The sequence below is a fragment of the Danaus plexippus genome (genome assembly GCF_018135715.1).
Source record: "Danaus plexippus chromosome 18 unlocalized genomic scaffold, MEX_DaPlex mxdp_35, whole genome shotgun sequence".
NCBI classification, from domain to species: Eukaryota; Metazoa; Arthropoda; class Insecta; order Lepidoptera; family Nymphalidae; genus Danaus; species Danaus plexippus.
In genome coordinates this window covers 1,580,926-1,599,983 of record NW_026869854.1, presented here as the reverse complement: position 1 = coordinate 1,599,983, position 19,058 = coordinate 1,580,926, and the positions used below count along the sequence as shown (strand labels likewise).

Genomic DNA, 19,058 nt, shown 5'->3' with positions numbered 1-19,058 from the left:
ATTTATAAATTGAATATAACGGTCGAGGGGGATAGCGAAAAAAAACGAACATGTAAATTACATAATTTATTATTATTTCAAAATCTGATCGCTTTACACAAATAAATCTCGATCCGAACTCAGTCGGCTGTACAACAACTTCAAATAATTTTATTGTAATAAAAAAACTATTTTAAAAATATCAAAGTTATAAGGGTTGTATGCGGTTAAGTAAAAATATGAGACCACTTGCTGACAACTCACAATAAATTAATAAAAAACACATAGATACAAACAATCGAAGTACATTAACTATTAAATTACCACTAAAATTGACAAACAAATTGTTTTCATCTAACATTTTGTGCCGTAAAACGAGTGTTGTTACACCCTACGCCGCTTAATAACTTACTATATACAATAAATGCAACCTCAAATACCTAAAACCTGTGCTCCATAACAATCTATATAAATATGATTTTAAAGCTAATTGAAAATGTTATCGGGATAGAGAAAATAATAGTAACGGGACGGTGGAGTGTGCACAGGCCCGGAGCCGGTACACTTTGTTTATTCATATATTGGGGACTAGTGGAGGTGATGACGTCACACATACGAACAACACGACCGCCATGCCTCAAGTCTTGTTAGTGATTATTGTGATGAGTCAAGCGTTTACTTAGTGTAAGGTTTCAGGACGATTGAGAATCTAGCCTTGGGTAAGAGGATATCAAACATCATTCACTATCATTATTTACATTTGATTCAACAAATGATTATAAACTATTTCGTTTTAGGCCTCTATTCAGTAAAAAAAATGTTGGTTCAATAACTTAATATCAACAGAACTAGTTAACCGCCGGTCTCCTACAAGCTCGTACGTTTTAACGACTCCTAGATTACATCTGTCTCTATCAAGCTATTTTCAATCTTCATCCTTCTCGATAAGTTATAATTCTCTACACGCATCGCCTATCCATTAAAAATATTGTATAAGACCTAATAAATATAGGAAAGAGAATCGATTGTAAAAGTACGGTAGTCTTCAATAGAACGATATGCATTTTAAGTGATGGCAGCCCAAATTTTAGCTTGTAGTCCTAACATTAAATGGTGATTAAGGATTCCCATCGGATATTTCATTTCGATGAACTGTTATTAATTTTCATGAATTATAAAAGTCGGATGACTTAAGATTATTGAAATGCGTAGAAGAAGATAAAGACGAATCGAATGAATTTAAAATATCCGACGGTGTTGTCTCTACAACCATTATATTATCTTAGCATAAGGTAAATATGACAGGCAAGAATTCGGCAGCCACTAAGTACGAAATGATACGAAGGCCTTACGAATGACAAACATCTAAAATTACATACACGCTGCAGAAAACACTATAGATGAAAAAAAAAATTAAAACAAAGAAGTAATTAAAATAATATATATGTTCTGTAGTTAGTATAGTCCACGCGGCAGAAGTGACGTCACTACGTTACAATAATATTTACACTAACACGTTTGTATCAGTCGGTATACATATAGATCGATTTACAATGTCTCAATCACCACCATTTTCATGTTTCTTCATCATAACATTAACGACTCGTGTGACATTGTCAGCCTCGTGTTCACGCAAAAGAACCGTGAAAACTGTGCTTAAGGAATATCGGCTCTATCCACAAATGTTGATATGTTCATGTATATAACACAATATTATTACAATAATAAAAAAAAATATTGAATTCTCGAACAGTTTTATTTTCTTATTATTTGTGAATTTTGATTGCAAAAAAATTGAATAGTTTTATTAAACTCTATTCATTTTTTTCCAAGATTCAAGAATCTTCTTACGGGAGGCTTGTTTACATAAGCCTATCTGATTGTTCTAAGATATATAGTATTGAGACAAAAAAGAGGACCGTATCAAAGACACTTACTGAACTGATTCACGATGTTAGAACAGTTTATAAGGCTGTACCAAATGTGATAATGTTAAGGTCTGGTTCCCGAATGGTTTTTTAAATCTTCAATTTCTGATTTGAACCTTGACTGATTTGACTCTGGTCAGATTCAAATATAGTCACTAATGGACCTACTTTTTTTGTAGTGATTCTTAAAAGTAAGGATGAATTCTGCCTTCCATTTGGAAAACTATTAAGGAGTGAGTGAATGCATAATTTTATAAAAAGTCAATCAAGCCAGAGGGAGGCCGAAATCTTTGAAGGTTTGGAAACAAAGGTAACAAGTGATAGACAAAACTAGATGTAGTAATTATACAATCTTTGATAAAGACTGCAGTCCGGCCGCTCTAAGTTTGCGGTTCTGGCAGGTTGTGACCTAATGGGCAATGTAAATTTGAACTATCTCGAGCTGTAAAAAATGCAATTTTTAGAGCGGCCGAATTTTACCTAAACTGTAATGAAAGTATTTGATTTATAAGCAAATTTATTAAAATATAATAATAATAAAAATAATTCATTCAGCTTCATTATTTTATAATACTGATAGCTAGTTATTGTAATAATATTATGATTTATTTATGGATATTGATGAAATTCGACATTCACATCAGTTCACAGAACGGTCAATATAGGAGTGGAGGTGTAAGGGAGCGATAAGTATAGAGATTATTATTTTTTTAAATGTAACAATATTTTATTTTAGATTTCGTTTATTTATTTGGAATTATGTTTACAAGTGTCCATCGTATTACAAGGTCATCGATTATACCAATTTTAATATATCCCTATACTTATCCGGAGGTCACAGTTAGAACGGTGGAGGCAATAATGATACACATGTCTTGTTAATTAAACATCGAAACCTAAAACGTACATAACAAAGATTCATCTCACCACTTACATTACAAAACAATTACGAATAGTTTGGATCTTCAAACCTTTATTAAACACTCAACTAAACGTTTATATTACAGTACATCACACTAATAAGTAGCCCCCCTCCCCCCACTCCCCCAACTCAAACCTCCTACACATACCACTCTTTGATGCCGTCTCTCTTCACAGGTTGCGGCGCTCGGTTGAGAGGTAACGGCTGTAAGGAGCGCGCCCCCCCACCGTTACCTCCGCTACCATTGCTGCCACCCCCACCGTTCATACCACTCGCCGCCTGGTAGCCGGAGTGTGCCTACAGTCATAGAATTAGAATTTTTATTACGATTTTCACAAGCTGTATCTGATATCAAACTCATTTTCACCTCAAGGATTGCTTAATATATATCTTTTATAGTATTAGAGCTTTAAGACTTTGCACTCTATTTTTAAATTCTTTAAATAATTACTGTGTACCAGAAACAAAGTAAATATTAAGACAACTATTATTTTTAGGCTTCAAATAATAACAATATATATATTAATACCTGATTTCCTAACAGTGCAGCGCTGGCGCTCTGCTGGTAACTTTTATCTTCTGTGACTTTGTAGGAAGGATCGAGACGGAATAGTAGCTTCAATATTATTATCACTATCAGAATGATCGCTATCAACACGGACGCCACTATGCCTGGAATTAAATATACACTATTATAAAACAAGTTATAATAAAAGCCTTCATTTCGGACATTAAAGTTAAATTTAGTTTGGAAAACTTAAACTAAAATGTCAAATATTAAACATAATCCTTATATCTGCTAACAATGGCTAACCTTCACTTTAGACTTCAAATTTAGTCTTTTTTATCATTGTGATCAATCATCTGACATTATATTTTATTACTATTTTTCTCAAATTTTTTTTTGTCTATTTTTTACAAAAATCCTCTACATTAGCTTGAAGATTTGAGAAGGATTTGACCTCTGAAGACAAACTTCTCAATATCAAATATCTCAACTTACCAACGATGGTAGCGAAGAACTCTGACTCAGGCGGCACGACTCTGTTATCGGTGGTCTTCGGGTGGTACCATTTGGTGGTGATCTCTGGCTCGTTGTTGTAGTCCGAAATCCTGTTCCTCTCGTTACCGTCGTGTGTTGGTCGCGAGTCTGTGTGCGTCTCGTAGTCCGTGTGTTCATACGTCGGCTCGTGGTCCGTTGTATGTGTGAAGGTGTGTGTGCGATCTGTTGAGTGATGTATGTTATAATATGTTGCTAGCAGTCTGTCATGTCGTGCTATTCGTATAATTATATTTTTAACATTTATTCTATGTTTGATTGAATAAATGTTAAAAATATAATTAAAACAATGAATTAAAATTCAAATAGATAATATACAAAGAAAATTTCCTAAATACGAGCAGGTTCGAAATTGCGACCGCTGCATTCACTGAGGTTTCTGTTGCTTTACCAATTTATTTATCGCTTGGATTGGATTTAACATATCAATTAAAGATGTGACCACTGATAGCAAAATCTTATAATTCTGTTTTTAACACATAAAATGTTGAGCTTGGAGGCAACTGCAACGTGATATTAACAAGTTTGTAATTCCATGATTTCTACTTCAATTCTAACTTCTTTATTATCCTATAAAATAGAAATTAATTATTCAAGAGACGAAACCTCTCAGCATTCCATGGATTCACTACGCGGGTGCCGGGTCCATCGCAACGCATCGTATCCAATAGGGCTGCCTTCGACGCTCGTTCCAAGAATGAAATGATGTTAGTTCTTGACAGGCGCAAGTCTTTTAGAAGGTTGTAGAGAGATTTGGGTGTCCTACCTGTCACTCCCACTTCTACCGCGTACAAATTTAAAATGAACTTATTCTTAGTGAGTTCGTCAGTGAACTCGTAATACTTGTTGACCTGGATGGCATGGTCGTTGAGGATGTTCGTTTCCCAAGAAACCGTGAACTCTATTATGTCTGATCTGGATACCAACGAACAAATATCCTCTGGGATTTTATATTGCTTTTCTGACGTATCCATCATTACAATCCAATTCAAAGCCTCTTTAATGATATAGAATAAGGCTTGACGTATGATTTTGTAGCCCTAGTGCCTTCTCCCACAAAACTTATTGATCGCTGGTTTGTGGTTACTTCTTTTTGCGCTCTTGCCACCGATAGATTAACCGCTTCACGTATTATTTCTAAAACCCTATCGTGACGACGCGAGTATTGACCGATATCCAGGAGTACCTTACATCCCACCAATAAATGCTTAGCAGTTCCAACTGCCTCCCTGCAGATGTAGCACGTTTTTTTGGTACCTTTACCCCATTTTACATAATTACTCTGATCTGGAACGCATTGAGATAAAATTTTAGCAGTGCTGGCAACCAATCATGAATTAAAGTGCGCAATGCTTGTGCTAATGGGATGTAAAAATCTCCTATGTGTAGCCACTCATTCTGCATTTCTTAGATCATTGCATGGATCTTATATTTAAAATTCTCGTCTTGAAGTGTTTCATATATCGTTCTTGGCCTTCATACTTGATCTTAACCCTACTCTGTTACTTTGTGCCCCTGTCATAAACTGTTTATGGAATTGAAGTCTTCATTCCAGCTCTAGGGCATCTTTGTATTTTGGGACTAATGTAACGACGTCATCATGGGATTTCCCCAGGAAAATTCTTACGTGTTTAAAGAGCTCCGATGGCCTTATTAAAATTATTGCGATCCCTGTATAACGCTGACGAATCAGCCGATAGCCGGACCCGAGTCACGACTTCAACACCTTTATGACGCTTGCATCTAACTTTGACAAATGGGTATTATTAATATGTATAACTGAGATGTACGTACCATCTATTCTGTTATCGGTGGGCGTGGTGCCCTTGTCTGTGGTGGCCGTGTCGAGTGTCCCAGCGTGCATGTTGTCGTGATCGTGGATGGTCGTGGGATGTTCGGTCTCGGGATCTGTTCGTCTCGTCATCTCCGTGGATCCCTCTGAACCCGTGGATCCCACGGACCTGTCGTGATCCGTGGACACAGCGGCCGTAGGTGACGTCATCGCGTGGGTGCTGCTGCCGCTGGTTTTTTGTTTGGGATACTCAATAATTTTCCTGAAATAATATTCCCGAGTTATAAATGCTTTTCTAAGAATTTATTATATTTTAATAATAATTTAACTAACGTGGTAGAGGGATGTTCGGGCTCGGTGACGTCATCCCCGCCAGAGCCCGAGCCTTCGATGCAATCCTCATCATCGCAGGGTTTCATCAGTTTGCCACTCACGTCACCCTAAGATAAAAATGTATACTTATTTTAAAAACTTGTTTCACTAGAAATCATATAAACCCCGGTGGTTCAAAACCAATTACTATAAATGAGAATTAAATTTTAAAATATTTATATATTTAAAATTAAGACAAATACAAAATAAGGCACAAACACAAGCTGACTGGAAGTAAAACAATCTTCTACTAATCTATCTTTTCCATCCTATGAAATGGAAGAGTGTGTCATCGGAGTTAGAAGTGTCCAAATAGACAATATATTGCATTATTCATTGGCCTTACTTCGTGTCAGGTTATATCGTCTTTTCCGAAAGGTTGCTTAATGACACCAAAATATATATTGACCATCGATAATTGTTCTTACCGTCCCTCACTCATAGATATTCAACTTCATTGATAGAAATTATAGAAAGATATATAGATATCATGTGAAGAGGACAAAGGAATACAGTATTTATCTGATTGTAAACGGCTTCCACCGCCTGCTGACATCAATGTGAAACTTATAATGAACATCTCAAATTTTTTACATAGAAATCAAGATTCCTAACCTTATGCATCTTGGCGGGCGGTCTTCTGGTGGAGGGAACATAGACTGGCGTGATAAGATCATCGCCAGAGCCTGCATCAGGTAATACACAGGCGTCCTCGTCATCATCACGGCATCCGGAACCAGCGCCGGAATACACCAACTCATCTGGAGCGCCCGGACCACCGTATCCCGACGGAGGAGTCTGAAGAAGTTCCATAAAATTTTAAATACTTTGTACCATAGATCCAAAAGGAAATACTTTAAATTCCTTATTTATTTACTTAAGATATGAAACATAATAATTGAATTGAAATCAAATGTGAAGAAAACATTGAACAGGCCTCTAACTTAGCCTTACAAAAGTATAAAAGAGACTTATCACAAGTTTTGTTCAATTACATAAGTTACTTCCATATCAAAAGCCCACCTGCTGCATTCTATTAAGGTCACGGTCCAGAGGTCCAGCGGCTCGTCTCACGTCCCCCCTGAGTGCTGCGGCCGGGTCAGCGGCAGCGGCCCGGTCTAACACCCTCGCCCCGTTGACCACCAGACCAGCAACAACTCCCGCGAACGACCTTGCACCACCACTACCACCACCCACCGTCACACGGGACATGCTATTGAAAATGGTGGACTGCTGCCCTCCTAGAAACCACAAAAATAACGTAAGTTCTATGTATATAAATTCAGGTTTTAATGAAATGGCGTGCTGCAATATTTCTTAAGACTTATTTTGGTTTTATCAAAAATAATTTAAAATCATAACGATACGGTACATGAGAAAAGAAATTCAGTAAAAAATTATGTATAATATCTTGTAGTAGAAAATTATTAGAACTAGAAGGCGGAACACAAATTTTTGTTTCAAATACTAAATACAAGATGAATGTAAATGAAAGATTATCACAATAACGGTGAATAAAGCGGAAGTGGTATTTGATGAAAGTTGGAGATAATTGCTAGGACAGTAAAATTTAAAGCTAAATCAAGATTACCTTGAGGGTGTCGGATATTGACAGCATAATCGTCTAGTTGAAGCGCCGCCCTGCTCCCATTCCTGGTGAATCTGGCCACGTGGTAGACGCCGTCATCTACACGCGCTGACTCGTCACCCAGAGGATGCTCTCCGTCACCGACGTTGTAGACAGTGAACAAATTACCTCGGATCTGAAACACAGTAATAATGGCTCGTCGTAATAGCTTCACCTATATTTAAAACAAAATATTGGTATTTATTGTGAAGTAAGAGACATCCAGTTACTCCTCCACCTAATTGATTAAAGACGAAACCTCTTAGCATTCAATGAATTCACCGTGCGGGTGAAGGGTCCATCGCGTTGCAGGGAGAGGAGCTTCAACAGTGCCGTGGACTTGCGACCCAGGTGTAGATTTAAGGGGCCCCTAACTAACGCGCGCTAAACGCTCACCTCCACTGTCCAAGCTCTTCTCCCTACCTAACCAAATTTGAAAAGAACCTAATAGGGCTGCCTTCGAAGTACGTTCCAAGAATGAATTGTTATGAGTTCTGGACAGGCCCAAGTCTTTTAGAAGGTTGTAGAGAGATTTAGCCGTTATACCTCTCGCTCCCACTTCTACCGCGTACAAATCCACGACGAACCTGTTTCGAGTGAGTTCGTTAATGAGCTCATAATATTTATTGACCTTGATGGTATGGTCTTTGGAGATGTTGGTTTCCCAAGAAACCGTAAGCTCTATCATCACAACGCGCTTTAAAAGTCTAGTTTGGAGGCCGACGCACAAATATCCTCAGGGATTATGTATTGTTTTTCATACGTATCTATCATTATAGTCCAATCTGTCGGATGAAGAAAGGCTTGACATTTGATTTTATAGCCCTAGCGCCCTCTCTCACAAAACCTATTGATCGCTCGTTTGTGGTTATTTCCCTTTGCACTCTGGCTACCGAAAGACTAACCGCTTCACGTATGATTTCCAGAACCCTATCGTGACGACGCGAGTATTGACCGCTATCGAGGAGTACCCTACATCCCACTAACAAATGGGTAGCAGTTCCAACTGCCTTCCCATATTTATAGCAAGTCTTTTCGGTACCCTTACCCCATGTTGCTAAATTACTCTGATCTGGGAGAGTCATCTGGAACGCATTAAGATAGAATTTTAGCAATGCGGCAACCAATCATATTATAGATCATAGCTGAATAGATAAGTTGTTAAGAACCCCTTAGTTAAGTCTGGTCAAAAAAATTACATGGTCAGTGAAGTTTTCACAGAACCACAGTTAAAAATATCAACTTTTGCTCGATATCCAAATAACTGTATGACATAATGTGCAATCTTCAATGTTTTGAAAACTATTTCAGATGGGCTAATTTTTTATTTGAATTAAAATACTTATAGAAAATAAAATGACCAATTAGTCAAACTCCGAAATTATCTCAGCTCAATTCATTCGTTATTATAATATAAATATATATTTTTTTCGTTGGAATCAAAAACTACAAAAATTTTAAAAAGAAACCAATAGTATGTCATTTAACTCACAATTTCCATCTGCATGTAGTCCTGTGTGTCCGCAGAGTCGATCCTGACCAGTACAGCGTCACTCTTAGTGGTGAGGAAGCCGACCGCGACCCGGTCACTGTCCGTGTCCGCGCGGGCACCGGGCGGGAACGTGTAGGTCAACACGCCGCGCCCGGGGCCAAACTCAAACGCTATCGACTCTGTTTATAACGCAGTTGTCATAGTAAATAGTTAGAAACTATAACATCAAGTTAAACTTGTTACTTTAAAATCTGTTACCCGAGACTTAATTCAAGAATTTTTGTATATGTAAAAGAAACAATAGTGTTATAAAATGGTTGTCTCTTAAAACTGCATGTTGAAATAAGATTAGATTAAGTTAATTATTAAGTAATCTTTTTTTTCATTGGTCCTAAAAGTACAATTGAAAAATAGAAATGACTATTATCATTAGTCTTTACCGTCATAACAAGTTGGTCCAGTAAAAGACGTAAGGTCGCAGTCGCACACATACGTGTTCCATTGTTGAACGCAGACTCCTTTATTTGAGCACGCATTATGAGTGCACTTCGTGGGCCCTTTAACAATTGAAATGACTTTGCATCGAGAATTCAACATTTTATACGATAAAATAAAATAAAAGATACATACGGACCATGAATAAAATATATCTATAAAGACAAACCTTCACACCCCGACACCAGTGATGAACTAGGCACTACCGCGTCTTCGATCAAGGACGGAGATTCCCCGGGCAGGTCCAGGCTCGCCATACAACCCTCGAACCCTTGCCGTGACAGCACTCCCACCGGAAGTGAAGTGTACATCTCCTTAGGCACCCCCCCAACATACAACACGCTGTCCAACTCAAGCATTAAGTTTGAACCTGTAGTTGAAAAATAAGCTCAATCATTACCAAACATGGCTGGTAAAGTTAAACTTTTAATATCGTTCAATATCGCTCTGAAAACCGTCATTTTCAAAAGGTAACAAAATTATAACAATGTAAAACTTACTCGTGGTATGCATTTCTACGTCATCATCGACTTGCATGGTGTGTATTTTAGGAGTCGGTCGCCGTATAGAGACTGTATGCCAACGATTGTCATTAACAAACGTCTTCAGCTTATCCTTCATGGTCACCACACCATCACCGAGGTTGAACACGCAGTGAACATGACCGTTCACCAGTTCTATGGCTATGAAGTCTTGTTTCTTCCCCCCGTTGTAGAACAACAGACCGTCCATTTCTGTCGTACGGAAATAGAAATCCAAATATGTGTTTCCGTACGCTTTGAGCAATGGTAGCCCCGCATATGTGTGCTTCGATTTGAATGTCACGGCTTTATAGACATTCAAAGAGTCTGGTTTGACGAACTTCCCAGTAAATATAATATTCGAAGTGTCATCTATGTCGTTGTGTTCGTCACCACTCCCTATCCCGAGGCTTTTGGCTAGGTCTATATACTTTATTCCGTTGAAAACAAACTTCTGCAAATATCCAACGAAGTTCGGTAACGTCGACGTCATTTGGATTTCCTCTTCAGGATGGAACAGTCCTCCCAAATGTAACGTAGAGATCTCAAGGGTCGACGCTTTTCCTAAAATTGTTTCGGCTGAAACGCAAATCAAAGGAGATGATAACATGCGCGCTCGACTACACACGACGCACAACATTGACGTTAAATCATAGTAACTAGCAAATTAACAACGCCATTTAAATATATTTACATAGAGTCTATCAGCCCATAGATTGTCATACAGCCAAAGAAAATAATACTTCGTTACGCAAAACTATACAGTTTGGTCCAGAGTGATTGTACATGTATAGACGTTTGTGTTCTCTGTTTCCAAATAGCTGAACGAGCTTATCTACGTTTCCTCTGTAAGTGTATACTGAACAGTATTTAGTATAGCATATAGTTCTTAAATCGAAGTTGAGATTTCGTCCTTATACTTGTTTCTTAAGGTTTCATAAAGATTAATATAAATATTAAATCGAAGATCATTACACCAAAACAAGTACCAGAACGTGAAAAAAAACGGCGAAAAGACAGGAAAACTACAGGAATAAGAAATGAAAAAAATAAAAGCACAAGAACAGAAACGTGAAGGGCACAGTGCTAGCTAAAAATAACAAAAAATAAGCAGTAATCTACGACTAACAGGATCTAACATCAAGGGTCCTAACAAAAAATTACCTTTCTGATTAAAATTCCGAGATATGAAACATTAACATCTGTTCTGTTTAGCGATTTTACGAATATGGTTACAAATTAAATACACTAAAGCAATTAAATTCACTACAGATCTTTATATGTATATCTTTGGTGTTCTGTATGTATATGGTGTTTATATTCTGTTCCACGAATAAATATTAGCTTACAAAACCTCCTATTGGTAACAAAACTACAAGTACATTGTTTTACTTAACCTCTGAGAAGCGATACACGGAGTTAATGTATCTGAAGGTCATCGTCTTTGAGGCTGTTACATTCTGATGCCGGATCAGATCGCTAGACCAAGTCCGAGACACATTTATACGTAACGACCAACTAAATCGACTCACCACCGACGCGGAGATTTAATCCTTTATAAAAACTGAGTAACTTAAGCCCAAGTAGAAACACTAGATAAGGATGTGGCTAAGATATGTCTGTAGTGTTTGATAGGAAATAAAATGCAGTAAGATAGTCTTTACTAGAACGCGAAGTCAATTTTACATCCTTATGTAGTACTAATTGAGATATAAGTTAAATACTTGCCACCTTCGGCACATATACTTATGTTATATATGTTATATGGTGGTTAGTCGCTGTAGCAGGTCGTTACGTCTGTAGGGTATAACTGAAGAGTGCAGTGCGGTATACGTACATAACGTACCGCGCACGGGCGGCGCGCCGTCCACCTGCAGCTTCAGGTTGGAGGCGCGCCGACTGAAGCGGACCGTGTGCCAACGGTCATCCCAAACACTGCTGCCGCCAAGGAGGTTCTGGAAAGTGATCACTCTGTATATATCACCGACTTAAAATATACACTGCTATTGAATATATACACTGCTATAGAACTATCTGAATAAGATTTAATAAGTTTATTTACTATTCTGTTCTAACGTTGATTATGTTCTGATAAGGACAGTACATTTTCAGAAATTTTATTTTTCTGTAACGAAATATGTTATTGTTGGCTTAGAGATGAAACTTCTCAACATTGTCACAATGGACGCTGACGCACTAATATCCTCTGGGATTGTGTATTGCTTCTTATTTCATTTCACCGGATGTTTTAATTAACCAAACTGTAATGTACCTTTTCTCTGTCTCCCAGTCTGACACTGGCTCGCACCCTGCCAGCGGCCACGGCCAGTTCAATCCTGTCAGCGGAGTGCTCGGAGGCAGTCCTCAGCAGAAGGCCCGCTCTGGTGGTCCGGAACCTCAGCAGTAACTCCTCCGTCTGCGTCACATGCTCCGCCCCCAGGGACGCCGTTAAATGCTGGCTGCCATTCAAATATATCGTGGGAGACTCTGGAAAAATAAGCAGTAACCCTAAAACTCAGAACATCGATAAGGATATTTCTGATATTTCGAGACAAACAATTGTTCTTGAACTTGAACTAACAATCTAATCTAAAATATGAATTCTAATCAAAATGTTGATTATTCAGCCTAAATTACTTATCGTAACTGTCACTTCCTGTGTTAATACAAAAGAAATAAACATCATAGTCTATGATAAAGATATATTTTAATTGCATTTAAAAAGTTATAATCTCTAAACTAACATGACTTGACTTTTACCGACCTCGCCCGCAAGTAGGTCCACCATAGTTGGTCCCCGAACAGTCACACAGAGGTCTGTTCCATCCTTCAGAGCAGGGGGCTCCGTGTTGGCAGGGAGCGCTCGCACACTGCTTCATCAGCACATGACACGCAGGACGGACAGACGCTGAAATATGTATGAAAGATAAATTACCAACTCGTATCGAATTGTTAACAAGAAATTATATCAAAATATTTAATTAGTAAAGTATTTATTAATTTTATATGGAAATAACACTGTTTTTTTCATTTGTATCGCGTAAATGTCCGTAAATAAATATATTGAAGTCATAAAGCATAACAGTAAATAGTCTTCCTCACCAGAATCCTGTTGTCTGGCAAATGCTGTCAGATCCTGTGGTTTTCCGTTCAGTACTAAATCCCTGATACATCCGATGAAACCCTGTCTCAAGGCCGCAGTCCATACAGCGGCTGGAGTCCTGGAAGCGGAGTACTCCGAGCCCAGTCCGCCCACGAATAACGGCCCGTCGAGCTCTAACTGATTGGATTCACCTGTACCAAAATATCTTCATTATTATTATTATATATTGTAACATGAACTCTGCTGCAATCAAAGGACCTGTCCATTCGGAAAGAAGGAAAAACTACTATCAGTATGTGGCAAGAGATTTGATCCCATTCTCCATACGTTCCAATGATTTTTAAAAAAATGTAACGTTATTATGAAGTCGCAGATGTTGTTATGATTCATAGGGATAAGAATTTCAGATTTTCCAAATGAATTCTATTAATATTCTCTTATTAAACTACAAATATATAGACATTAAAAATGAAAAAGATCACCTCTTGGTCCTGAATACTATGAAGATATCTTTCAGTTAACTCACCAGGGGTTTTGAACTCCGCATTGGCCCCATCAACGGTAACCTTCCCATCCCTGCCTGTCCTCCTCAATAGGAACTCATGCCAATGTGAATCATCAATCCTCCTCCTAGATGCCCTCACTCGGACCCCACCTGATCCAAGATCCACATGCACATATGCGTACCCATTAAGAATCTCAACCGCGAACAGGTCCGCCTGAAACACAACACGACGTAGACAACATCTTTTATTGTAACTATTTGTTAGCAGCATGCAATTATCACAATCAATTACTATATTCGTTTGATCGCAGTACTGATTTTTAAATATAATATACCTACATATGCTCCCTTGCTATTATAAACAAAATAATAGAAGTTACAAAATACTCGTTACTGTACACATATTTTTATGTTTATTTACTTCTACATTTAAGTGCAGTAAATATCAAATTACACATATCTACTACATGTATACTAAGCGACGATAATTGTCGATAATCAAAACACTAAATTACTTATTAATTACCCAATTTTGTTAATTAGACCGTCAGTCTCAGCGTACAGAAACTAATCAGGGACAAATGGTCAGTGTATATTATTCAGATAATCTACACATGGTATACCTTCATGAATATTACATGAATACTAGGATTATTCTTTCTATATTGCATACGAACTTTATATACGAGTTTGATTGTCACATATCAGATTTATCTCTATAAATTGATAAAACAATTTTGAAATTTAAATTAAGTCACTAGATATATTCTACTAAAACCAAACATAAGTACAATACATACTTCTAATAAAATAAAAACTGCCTACAAATAAAACATGCAAGGAATCTATGATCATTTTATCTTCTATTCAATGATATTTAAAAAATAGACGATGTTTTAAAGTAAGACCAGTATGAGTTCCACTAATGAGATATAAAGCATTTCTATTTATATCTACAAATAAATTGATGTTGAAAGATATTTACTATAAATAATTACTACTCAAAATATTTATGTAAATTATATTTAAGGTAGCTTTAACATCACTCGGATACATCATGATATATTAAAACTACTTTAATATTGCTTATAGAAATTTATAATTACAAAGCTCAGTGAGATAATGGTGCGAATTTGTGTAGGTATTAATAAAGCTTTTTTATAAAAAAGCCACAATACTGTTATCCTTACATATACCTAAATAAATCTAGCCGTAGTAACGTAGTTCTGAAAGCCATAAATGACCATCATAGACCACTATGGACCAATATGGACCATCTACCACCATCGACCACCAACGTGCCATGATCTGTGTAGTGTGCTGGGAGCTACGTGCACATCGATAACATAATACACAAAACACTTCATATTCCAAGTGGGTGAAACTTTATAAGGTACCATACACAAATTCCCCTACACTGTGTCTCCAACGGTAACTTACCTCGACCTACCATGCAGTGTACTCACTGGATAAAGTTTAATATTAACAAAATTACATTACAACTACAACACGAATGTATCGCACGTATCCATTGAGTACAGTTTATATGAGATAGCAAGATATTAAATAAATTTACTTTAACTTGTAACAACTACGACATACTAGTACTTGTTTAATATGGATAAAACATAAAAAAATTATCGTTTCCAGTTTACTGAACACATTTATTCGGGAGCCTTCGATGGAGACTCGATAACATGAACGGTTTAAAACTATACCTAAAAATCAATATTTTGATAAATATGCCATCTCATATAAATAGATGAGATGGTTATGTAAGTGACGAAGCTGATATTCGGAAGGAAAGAAGTTTTGGAGAAGAGTGATGATGATCTCGGCATGATTGCGATCTGATCTGTCTCAGTGACGGTACAACCCCAAAAGCTTCACCCCTTACCGTGCAACCTACCCTTGGTGGCTTCGCGCCCATGTTGAACAGAATCAAGCCGTTCGGTTCGTTCGTACGGAACTTGAACGATATCGTCCCGGTCTTCACAGCTTCCCATTTCGGTAATATCTGTGAAATTACATTCCTAAATGCATCAAAATGTACCACAGTTCGATACTCATTAATGCTTGTATTAATATTATATGACAGCGGGATCTTTATTGAAGCAGCATGAGGCCGATACATAATTGACGCTAACAGTTACAAAAGCCTTCACATCGGGGTTAAAGCAATTTCAAGATCAACCACGCGATAAACCACTCGTATCGTGCTCCAATTTTGATCAAATAATGTGTTTATTTTATATTCTTATATTTAAAACAGTAATATCGTCGACTATTATGAATTACCAAACGAAAGTTATGTTTAAAATACATTTTACAAGTTTATTCGCTCCAACTATCTAAAACATAAAAGGTAGACTATTTATAGCGTCGGTAAATTCGTAATCTATTGAATAGCTTGTAAAATATTCGATAATATTTTAGAGTTACTCGATATAACTTTAAAAATAAAATTTTTATTATAGATATATATATATTTTAGGATACAGAAAAATTTATACTAAAATAATAAATCTGTTATAACTAAGAATAAAATTTTCATAACAAAGGATACCGTGTTTTATTAGTAATATTAATTCTTAGAATTCCTTAAAACATTCAAAGTGATTTTATCAAAGAGGTGAAACGATTATTTTCACTTGAGTCGACCTCTATTAGCGAGTATAATGAGTTAGGATCCTGAAAGCTTCGCGTTTCGAGTGTAGGTCAATACCAGCTCTTAGATATTATGTAACAAATATTAATTTAATTAATTATGCATACCGTGCCCTTCACTGAACAAGCTCTGATAACTTCTAACACAACATATTGTGCGAAATTCAACTTACCCAAAGTTTCTACGTACATATGTTTTCATATCTCTATATACGTCTTACTTTTTGTAAATATATATTAGAAATAACTAAGAAATTTAATATTTATATTTGATCAATCCTGCGTACACGATGTTAGTTGACTTTGAAGCAATTCGTCGAATCAATACTGAGTCATTAAAGGAATTAGTGTGAATTGATGATGTACAAACGAGCATTTAGTTCTACTACTCCTTTAAGTATAAACATCAACAAGATTTTTCATCTATGTTACATATAATCTGTATTCCCCTAAACCATTGAAATGATTAATTTGTTGTTTAAAATAAATGAAACATATTATTTAATAAAAAAATAAGTGTTTTTGTAATATTTTTATAAAATAAAGTAAAAAAATATAGAAATTTTGTATTTATTTAATTTTAATTTTGTATAGTATTTATTTTTCATGATTGTAACATCAAAGTTAATGGAAATAAAAGACGCTAGAAGACACTAATATTGGTTTTGGATATTCAGAATCATTAATTAATGTTTAATTTATTATAATTGTTAATTAAAGTATTACAAATAAATATATACAAATTTCCAGCTACCTCAAATCTTAATAGACCAGTTACATCAAGACCTTAACTTAAAAGGAACAAATTTTTAAGCACATCGCGATCAAAATTACACTGAGCAAAATTGAACAAGCCAATATTAAGATTAAAGAAATGTCTTTAAGTTTCGCTAATGTTAGGAGATTTTAGAACTACCGTTACCTTTATTTGAACGATTACAGAAGTTACTTTGACGAGATTATATAAAATAGATAGCTTTATAAGAATATGAGAAATATAAGAATAATACGGGACATTCTAAATAAAAAAATTATTCACTTTGCTATATATATCTTTGTCAAAAATTAAATTTTCTTTTTTTCATGCACAGTTAGCAACGATACCTATATTTGAAGAAAAATAAATAAAAAAAATATATAAATAAAATAAAATTATGTACGTACTTGTATACGAAACTTGTAAACTAAACATCATTTTTACAATTTTTTGAGTGTCACTGTAAAGAAAATATTTTTGAGAGAATATCTCTCTAACTAGAGAATATCTCTTTATCTATTTTTGAGTAAATATAAAAACACCGACTTTTAAATTGTACAATATATATGAAAAATATGATCTGAGGGCTCACCAGATGCGCATCCCTGGTAGCGAAGGTGACAGGATCGGCTGCATCAGTGGCTGTGCAAACGTACTCCAGGCGTCCAGTCACAGTGATTAACTTACTACCGGTGCGAGCTAGATCTATGAGGTTCAGACGAAGCGTGTCCGCTGAGAACTCAACCTGGTACAAAAAATTAACTTAAATCGGAAAGGCTTTGCTATGAATCTATGAAATAGTGCGGTGGCTCTAATGTTCCTGATCATTAACAGTTTGACTAACAACCTAAAAGTATTAGCTTTTAAATAACTTTCAACGGTGAAGATATTTATGTAACCAAACAAAGTTCTTTATCCTGCCAATATTGGACATGAGATAAAAAAATATCTGAGTATAAACGTCTTTCCGAACCTTAATCCGGGAGAGAAAAATATAACTTAGATGCTTTATACCACAGTCATAATCCAAGTTATTGTTAATACCTCTAAATTTACCTTTTTTAGACACCCTATGAAGTTGGTATGAACCCTGGCTCCTGGAAGTGCTCGTGCATTTAAGGAGCCTCCAACGTGGGCCCTCGAGCTGGCCAGCATTGTGAAGGATCCAGCCACGTGGGAATGCTCTGAGTACACGTCATCTACTACAGCTGACACCTGACCATGTGACATAAGCAGAAGATTAAAGAAATTCTACATTACTGCTCGATCCCATGACCCTGATGCAATTAAACTAGCAGCAAGCAGTAGCAGTAGAAGTAGTACACAAGAATTAAGTTCCCGTGATGATGAATTCATTATGAATTTTTTACTTGATTACAATGTCGCAGCTTAAAACAACAACTTAATTAAAAATTTGAAGAAACATTTCAAAGGGAGCGTTCGCGTTAAAAAGATGAATGTTATGACGTCCACTCCGCTTTAACAAAATAAACTTGAGCCTTGGAGTGTCAGTGATACAGACAAATTGCTTATTATATTAAGGAAAGTCCAGAGAATATCATGTCGGGGAAAGTAAAACATGAAGATGAGGGGAGATGCCGTTTATCTAACTTTTGTTACGGATAGCAAACTTTTTTCATATCCGACGTGGTTTAGGAGTGTTTAGTAAGATTGCTTCGGAGATATTATACATAAATATATTGGATAAACTCTCGGGACCGCGTCGGTTCTGTTAAGGGATCAAACAGATGTTTTGTCAAATTGCCATAGACATTTCCTTAAAACAAGAAATCTCATTGAAATATTATTTGATTTATATAAAACGATCCATACATTTA

General features: G+C 36.3%; 1 protein-coding gene across 4 annotated transcripts in view; it reads right to left on the bottom strand.

The window, feature by feature from the left end:
* Nucleotides 1-53: 53 nt before the first annotated feature.
* The window catches only part of LOC116773266 (neurexin 1), a 77,710-nt gene continuing 58,705 nt past the window's right edge, over nucleotides 54-19,058 (bottom strand). The window contains exons 9-28 of one of the 4 annotated variants that reach the window (XM_061528631.1): nucleotides 18,277-18,435; nucleotides 17,813-17,965; nucleotides 15,694-15,813; nucleotides 13,818-14,010; nucleotides 13,291-13,482; nucleotides 12,953-13,096; nucleotides 12,461-12,675; nucleotides 12,026-12,143; nucleotides 10,168-10,767; nucleotides 9,837-10,037; nucleotides 9,613-9,729; nucleotides 9,173-9,351; nucleotides 7,645-7,816; nucleotides 7,077-7,294; nucleotides 6,669-6,851; nucleotides 6,015-6,121; nucleotides 5,684-5,943; nucleotides 3,833-4,054; nucleotides 3,359-3,501; nucleotides 54-3,126 (exon numbers count right to left, since the gene is read on the bottom strand). In XM_061528631.1, coding sequence (XP_061384615.1) covers nucleotides 2,968-3,126; nucleotides 3,359-3,501; nucleotides 3,833-4,054; nucleotides 5,684-5,943; nucleotides 6,015-6,121; nucleotides 6,669-6,851; nucleotides 7,077-7,294; nucleotides 7,645-7,816; nucleotides 9,173-9,351; nucleotides 9,613-9,729; nucleotides 9,837-10,037; nucleotides 10,168-10,767; nucleotides 12,026-12,143; nucleotides 12,461-12,675; nucleotides 12,953-13,096; nucleotides 13,291-13,482; nucleotides 13,818-14,010; nucleotides 15,694-15,813; nucleotides 17,813-17,965; nucleotides 18,277-18,435 — 3,855 coding nt within the window. In that variant the 3' untranslated portion in view covers nucleotides 54-2,967. The remainder of the gene's footprint in view (nucleotides 3,127-3,358; nucleotides 3,502-3,832; nucleotides 4,055-5,683; nucleotides 5,944-6,014; nucleotides 6,122-6,668; nucleotides 6,852-7,076; nucleotides 7,295-7,644; nucleotides 7,817-9,172; nucleotides 9,352-9,612; nucleotides 9,730-9,836; nucleotides 10,038-10,167; nucleotides 10,768-12,025; nucleotides 12,144-12,460; nucleotides 12,676-12,952; nucleotides 13,097-13,290; nucleotides 13,483-13,817; nucleotides 14,011-15,693; nucleotides 15,814-17,812; nucleotides 17,966-18,276; nucleotides 18,436-19,058) is intronic. The other 3 variants (XM_061528632.1, XM_061528633.1, XM_061528634.1) reach the window with 3 other exon arrangements.